The sequence below is a fragment of the Helianthus annuus genome, chromosome 5 (genome assembly GCF_002127325.2).
Source record: "Helianthus annuus cultivar XRQ/B chromosome 5, HanXRQr2.0-SUNRISE, whole genome shotgun sequence".
Classification (NCBI taxonomy): domain Eukaryota; kingdom Viridiplantae; phylum Streptophyta; class Magnoliopsida; order Asterales; family Asteraceae; genus Helianthus; species Helianthus annuus.
In genome coordinates, this window is record NC_035437.2 from 41691037 (window position 1) to 41699354 (window position 8318).

General features: G+C 35.1%; 1 protein-coding gene across 1 annotated transcript; it reads right to left on the reverse strand.

Annotated features, from left to right (window-relative positions):
• Positions 1–377: 377 nt before the first annotated feature.
• Positions 378–7376, reverse strand: LOC110941198 (formin-like protein 18). Its single transcript, XM_022182814.2, has 18 exons — positions 7304–7376; positions 5651–6357; positions 5318–5539; positions 4301–5229; positions 4087–4204; positions 3918–3989; positions 3402–3500; positions 3224–3265; positions 3062–3142; positions 2921–2971; positions 2736–2817; positions 2523–2617; positions 2350–2421; positions 2152–2268; positions 1915–1983; positions 1294–1360; positions 793–1195; positions 378–698 (listed from the first exon to the last, which is right to left on the reverse strand). The coding sequence occupies exons 1-17, from the start codon at positions 7374–7376 to the stop codon at positions 966–968; spliced, it is 3126 nt and encodes a 1041-aa protein (XP_022038506.1). The 3' UTR covers positions 378–698; positions 793–965.
• Positions 7377–8318: the final 942 nt, after the last annotated feature.

Here is an 8318-nt window from a genome sequence, read left to right on the forward strand (position 1 = left end):
CAACTGTTAAATTATATTTAATCTACAATTTAATCTATAAGTGAACTATTATCTAAAGTTTATAATAAGTCACGATAGTTATACAAGTTAATGGGTCAGAAGGTTAGTATCTTCAAACTGACACCTCTTCTAAGAGGCAATGATTGAAGGTGTCGGGTTAGTGATGTATGTGTGTGTGTGTGTATATATATGTATGTAATCTGAACAAGTGAAAATTAGAGCGTACTTATTGTGATTAATAAACAGAATATTCTGCATTATCTTTGTGTGTTAATCTGTTCCGAATACAATTTCTGAAACATGGCATACAAGAGCAGATCAGCTTCTACTTATTCAAATATTGATCTCGAACACCATACAAATCTAATAGACTTCTCAGTTATGTTTTACATATATTGTTGATCTAAGATGCTATCCCACTAAAACCTACTAAGAATGGTCTCAAAAGAATCAATCAAATTGCAAAAGATATAAGAAAACCGCTTGCTTGCTACACCAATCAACCAAAAATCGTTACAACGTTTCCTATAACTTGCAACGTGTGTGTAAACTAAAGGTTATTATATATGACTCTCTATCAAGATATATTGCCAGCAATTTCTCTCTATAGAAGGGCAAACCATCTTACAATTTTGGCTTCAACAACACTAAGATTCCTATATATTTACAAGCTGCCAACTTGTGCCCATTTGTCTTCACTGCAAAAAAAAAAAAAAAAAACACCAAGAAATTCAGGCAAATTGATATGAAAATCTTCAGTTTGCTAAAAGAATTTGGATAACCAAAACTAACCTTCAGTCCAATGATGCTCCAGCCAGCACTCTCAGTTGCAGCAAAAGCTGTGGTATTATACAACTATACATTTCAGACATTCATGCTCCTTGGTTAGATACAGGCACCGTGTATTTACAGTACACGCTTATATTGCTGCCATATGTATTGAAGAGGGAATAAAGAAATAACAATTAATCTGCATTTTTGATAGGAGTTTTTCTTATTAGTTCAGACTCCTTTTGTTCCGACTCCTCATTGTTATTTCTTAATACTTCTGACTCCTTTCTGGCTTGATTTTGTAGTTTTAACTTTTCCTGTTCAGCTTCCTTCTGTGCCTTCTTCTTTTCCGCTTCTATTTGCTGGAGGTTTTCTTCATGGGCATGATTAAACATTCTCACAAACGAGAGCAACGTCGAAATGACTGAAAATCACATCATAACATCATATTTCTGCTTTTTAGAGAATTTGGAACATCATTAGAATCGAAGTCAACAAGATTTTAATCTTTTTGATGATTACCTTGTTCATATGGGCATTTAGCAGGATCTTCTCCAAAGTAAAGAATTAAACCGTCCACACTTTTACCCTAGGAGAACAGTGCAATTTTACAACAAAGTTGTGCAATTTCGGGCCGACGTACCAGTTTAAATCCATTTTGCTTATGAATAGGTCAATTTGGGTTGTCAAGTGAAAGTAGTCTAAAGTTTATGTTTAATGCTGAGAATCTTCTAAATCATTCCTTACATCTACATACCACCTAACCTTGTATTTGCAAGGATATGACCCACAACACTTTTTTACTTATTTATTTATTTATTTATTATTATTACTATTATTATTATTATTATTATTATTATTATTATTATTATTATTATTATTATTATTATTATTATTATTATTATTATTGGGGGAGCACTATACCACTAGGTTACGAGTTAGTTAAGACTATTATTGTTATAAAATTGTTTTGTAACCATAAGTTACCCTTTAAAAGTTTGGCTACTTGTTTAAAAAATGTACAAAACTTTTTTTTTTCAAATAAATCCATCCAACCTGCTTCGACCTGTACCAAAATGCCAGTCACCCACCCGCTCATCATGCCACCTCTACATTATATAAACAAAAAATTGTGAGACATACCACCCCAGAATACTGCGTAGCGAGGGCCTTAACTTCACTTTCCGCAGAAGATAGAAATTTCTTCAGAGACTGAACACAGAAAAACAAAATACATTTAGCTACATTTCAGTAAAAAAAAGTTTAGTGAAAAAAGCAACATTATTTTTCAAATTGAATCAAACTTCTTACCCAACAAGTTCGTCCTAAATAAATTATAAATGTGTACCCATTGCTAATGCAATTAGATTATGTGTGTACCTTCCGAAAGCGTTTAGACACATGTCCATCTTTTTTACAAAGTTTCTTTTCATGGATTACTTTCTCAAGTCCTTTGGTAATACTTTGCATTTCTTCTGCCAACAATTTAAGTTGTATCTGGAATAATATAAAAAAAGGTCAAAAAAAAAAAAACCCTGAAATAACTTTTGTTCAAAGAATGTATTCCACCGAGATCACCTTTGATGCAGGTTCCAAACTGCCAAGTTCCTTGGAAAAATCCAGGAGTTCAGGTAGTTTGTCTGCAAGCACCTAAGATATCCACCAAAGATACCATGAACAAAAATGTAAAAGAAACAATTTTTCCGCTTCCATAAAAATAGATAAATTTATTGAAGACCAAGAAATTGTACCTTACAAAGATAATGCATCAGTGTCATTTTGTTGTTTCTGGCTCGTGTTTCATTAAGTTTGAGGATGCTATCCAATCTGAACCCAACAGCCGAACCTAAAACCAAAACCAAGTTATGGAGATATCTTTAATATTTTCACAAATCTGCAAATAATATTAATGAAGAAGAGGTCAACATACAAATAAAAAAAAAAAAGGTCAAATAACAACTCACCTCTTGCAGTTCCCTGATTCAAAGCATTCCCAAGAGAAAGAATCGTCTGCATGACTCTTCTTAACTTTACAGAACTCCTGACCTGATATAAGCAACAATCAACATAGATGAATATTAAAGTTTCAAACACCTGAACTGTCACCGATACGATTAACTTCAAGGTTAAAGTAAAATATATAACTTACCTGTTCTACTGACAAAAACACGTAGTTTAGGCTCTTACTAAGATCTGAAACCTAAATTAAAAAAAAAAAAAAAAAAAAACACTAAATTAAAATCTAGTACTTAATATAAGCATAAACGTGAATGTAATAATATGTTCAGACCTGTGTACTAAACTGTATCTTATAAGAGAAAACCCTGAGTTTAGCTTCTGAACGCGGAACTTTCATCAGCTCCATAAAGAACTATTACCAGAAATCAGAAATAAATCCATATGATTGAGTTTGGTTGGTAAATGATATAAGGGCAAAATGGTGATTGCATACCAGTTCACATTTGCCCAAAAGCTCCTTATCTCCTTTAAATCCCTAAGCATAAAAGAAGGGCTAGTTAAATTACACATAAAAGCCATGGATGCTTATAGTATAAAATAATAGAGACAGAAACTAGTTTAGTAGTGATGTGACATGAACTAGTTATTAATTAGTTTAACTAACATTACACCTTAATTTGTTCCATCTCCTCCTTGGTAGGACAGAACTTAATAAGGTTATCCACTCTTTCAAGATCCATCTCTGCTTCATCTAAAGCAAGGACAGCATCCTGTTAAATTTCATAATTAAAGGATTTTATTAGAAAACATAGACTAAAGTTTAAATATACACATATATAGCCAAGAGAATGAATGGGCATATATTCACAGTAACATGTTGAAATGAAACTACATCAACTTATTAACTTATGAGAGAAATTGTTAGTTAGACGCCTACTTCATTAACTTATGAGAGAAATTGTGAACATAAAGGAACTACATCAACTTATAAATTTCATGTATGTCCTACTTGTCTAATGACATTTATTACATTTGCAGTTCTGTTATATCCTTGATGAACTCTACATACCAAAAACATGAACTAGAAGCGCTAGAAAGGTTTGCATTTGGTAAGTATAGGAGAAAGATAGAAATCCTATTACATGTTGATCATTAATAATATTGTAGCTATTGAGGATTGAGCTTACCATCAATTCATTCAATGGTGTCTTCACCTTTGAAAGCATGATCTCACAGTTGTATGCACGCCTGTGTTCAATCTGTTAGAAGTGTGAAATATCAATAACTAACAAATCGATACAAAGGTGCAGTTACAAGCATATGAGTATATCTGACTGAATTACTTTTATTAATTACCAAGGATATTTTTTCTGGTTTATTAGCTGCTCCAGTCTTTAGTTTTGCAGCCTTATCTGCATTTGGATTGGATGCAGAGAAGAGATTCTCAAGTTCCGACATATCAATCTCTGGTGCTCTAGTCGATCAACATCAACCATAAGATATATGAGAACATCAAGACACCAAAACTAATCGTAGAAGTTGTCATGAATACAAAAAGAAAAAGAAGCACCTTGAAGCTTCACCATGTTTTTGTGATTCAGCCCACATGCTTCCTTGTGCTGGTTTATTAATCTTTGACCAATGTAAAGGCTTCAGTTTCTTTGTCGGTTGAGATTTCACCGCACTTGTCCTTGATAGAGCGCGTCCCTTAGTTGGAGGTGGTGGAGACGGAGCAGCCACACCAGATTCTTTTGAAAGACCTGGCGGAGGAGGTGGTGGAGCGCCTCCTTTCGCATTTCCATTAGAAGAAGGAGCAGCTGGAGGAGGGGGTGGTGGTGCTGCCTTGGGTTTTGGTGGGGGAGGCGCTGGCGGTGCTGGTGCTTTTGGTGCAGGTGGGGCTGGTGGCGGTGGAGGAGGAGGTCCACCCCCTGCATTAGGAGGAGGGGGTGGAGGTGCTCCACCTGCCTTATTTGGAAGTGGTGGTGGCGGTGGAGGAGGCGCATTAGCCTTACCATCTGGTGGTGGAAGAGGAGGAGAAGATGCAGCAGCTGCTGTTTCGCGTAGTTTCTCAGAAAGAGAAGGATGTGCACATGTCAAGATTATATGAGGTGGCATGGATGATGAAAGAGATAGAGACTTCTTAGAAGCATCTGTGGGTGATTGTGTTGATGATGATGGCAATTGTCTGGGAAGGGAAATACTTCTAGGCCCGACAGTGATTTCCTTATCCTGATTATTGTTTCTTTTTGTTAGTGTTTGAAGCAAGTTTCTGGATTCAGTTCTTTGATAACTTGTTTCCAACATTTCATTAACAACATCGGACAAAGGCATCTGGTGCAGCCTGTTTAATGCATCATCACTTTTAGGAACAAGCCAATCCCCACTGCCAAACATATCTTGAACTTTAGCAAATGCTTCCACTGGGAGCCCTTCTTCCTCAAAACAAGACAAATCTACTGGAACCATTGAAGTTGAGGGGTCCATTTCTGAGAAAAGAAGCTTCATTCAATGAAAGAAAATATATTTAGTTAATCCGAATGAAAAAAAATATGAATGCTCATGTTTATTTCAAGAAATATGTATATACCTCAGCTCTGAAATCTTTATGGAACTGATCCTTAGCATCCCAATGTATGTCGATTTCATCGCGACTAAGTATCAACATGTTTGATTTAATGAATGCTGTGTTGAATATGGCACGATACATGATTTTTTCTTTCACCATGTCATCATGTAAGCTAATACACTCAAGCACAACATCACCTTGGACATGGCAATTAATATCAATTTTAACAAGTTCACTATCTGCCTGCAATGAATAACAAACTTCAGTTGAATGAATCAACACAAACATAGCATGCATGTTACTTACCAGAAACATGTAACAATATTAGATATGTACATATATCTAACATCTTACCTGATTGTAGTACCGAATATTCTTTCGTCTCCTTGGCGTTGAGAATAGAAGTTTGGGAGTTTTATCAACATGCAACAAAGGATCGCGCCCATAAATCCTAAACACAGGGCAGCAACCACCTTTTCCATCAAAATCCGGAATCATTCTCATTATAACACAATCCAAAGTAAGTGCCTTGTCTGCAGGAGGCCATTCTGAGTCAGCAGCATTAGCATTCCTCCTTGACACATACTGTAAGTACCTCAATTGAGAAGGCATAGGATTAATTGGTGACATATTGGATAACGCAATAGGAGCCTGCTTATAAACAATCTCCAAGGCCTTGGTCTCAACGGTGAAATATTTTCTGTAAAGTGCGAGAGCGGCCGCCATGAGAGCCAAAACCGGCCAACCACCAATCTCCGAATGCATTATAAGAATGTTTTGCTGCGCAACTGAGAGCCAGCTTTCTGTTGATTTTAAAAAATGGTGGATCACCTCCAATGAGAGCAATGGACAACCTTCGTAATGGCGAGGATAGTCCATTATGGTAATATGATCATAGTCTGCCAAAGCAGATGCAATCCTGTTTTCTTCATCTGCCTCCCGGAAATCAAGAATCATGATTGAACATTCAGGGTACATTTCCTTTTGTTGAGTTATTACTTTACCCACATAAGCTTTATAATCTTGTTCCCAAGCTCCAGTGGTGAAACAGCAGTCAAAGACTATATATACACCAAATATCAAACTGAAATAAGTTCTAATCTTTTTTTTTTGTAAAGGATAATGCCCGGTAATTTTTTTTAGTAAAACACTAAAACGACAATGCCATGACGAGAACTGCTGAACAAGAGGAAACAATGATAGACTAGCCATCTAAACAAACTCAAAGCATGAGCAAACAAAGATAAGTAATTAAGCACATCAATAAACAAACAAACATGGGTACCCAACATGATCCAACTTATAGTAGAGCTATTTGTAGGGTTTAGGGATGGTGTGATGGGGGTAAACCTTACGTCTATACCAGGAGGATAGAGAGGTTGCTCCCATTGAGATTGTATCTCTGTTTTTTGTTTTGCTTTTTTTTTTCCTGTTTTACATCTACGGTGTGGTAAACTACCGATAACAAAGCAACAAACCATAGAAAAGTACTAATGACGAAAATTGTAAACTACCGATAACAAGAGTGAGTAAACTATAGTAGCTACGGATAAAATAACAAAACCATGGGAAAAAAGAAGCACTAACCCTATGCAAGTACCTATACACTCCCCTAAAATAATGTATGCCAAGAAAACACTAAGGCAAGGCTAGAACACACAAAAGGAATGAAAAAGACAGGGCAACAAGACAAATCTATGACAAGTTTATCTTCTAAAAGTCTCTAACCCTAATACGACGTCTCCAAGAACTCCTATCCCCAAATGATGTCCTCGAAGAGGTGGAAGTAATCAATATATAAAATCCACACTTACAAAGAAAATTTAAATACATTATGAAAACTGATCAGTTGTCAACAGAAGATGAAAATAAAATTACAAACCCTAGATGGAAGTGAAGTGATGATAAAAGAAGAAAGGTTTCTACAGAAGGATATAATCAATCATATTGCATAAAAACACATACAAATATATCAACCTAATTACTTCATTAAGGGTAAATATTTACCATAAATTCTTTCGAAGACAAACACAAGGTTTTCTGGCAGCTTCTTGGATAAAAGTTTACGCAACAATGCCATTGGAATTCACTGATTTTGAAACCCTAGGAACAATTTTGATAAATCCCCCGACCCCGATACATTTACGTTGTTGTTTTGCGTGCATAACAACATGTATAGTTTCCGACGTGAATCAACGAGGTTTTGGTTGTCAACGGCGATCGATTCGCATGTGGTTGTTGATGATGTGTTTGTGTCAGAAGGTTTTTACGAGATCAGCATGGGGAGTTGCACCAAACGAATTGTTTTCTTTTCCTATTTTGCAAATATGGGTATCCTTTTTCACACTAAACGAAACTATTGTATTCAATTACATATTTTAATAGTGCAAGTATATTTTAATTAATTGAGGCACAATCTATTTGGATACCCTTCCTGTTTATTTGGACACCTTTAGTGTTTTAGAGGTCTCGTCTAGAGCTATACGAGACGTCTAGACACTAAATTCAAGAGGCTCTTAGTGATATGTCAGGCACAAAGTTTGGGGGGTCTAGACGCCCCGTCTATGCCTAGACGAGGTGTTTAGGAGTTGGGTGTTTTTTTAATTGAAAAAAATAATTGTTTTGGTGGGGTAATTTAATGGTTTTTGGAGGGTGATGTTTTTTTAGTGAAAAAATATGTGTTTTTAAAGAAAAGTTTTATTTTTTGTATTAAAATATTTTACCGTCTTCAAGATCGGCCCTTTAAATATATTCGATCGTCTAAATATTATATTGTTTTTAACATTTTGTTTTTTTTTTTCAAATATTACCCAACCATTAAAATATTATACTGTTTAAATGTTATACTATTTTCAACATTTTAATAACCGAATTCAAATATTGTATCGTTTAAATATTATTTACCATTTTGAAAATTAAATTGTTTTCGTATTATATTCTCAACATTTATTACGAAATATCAATTTAAGACAAACAATTGTTAAGTAACCGAATAACTGAAAACAAGCTTAAATATGACATA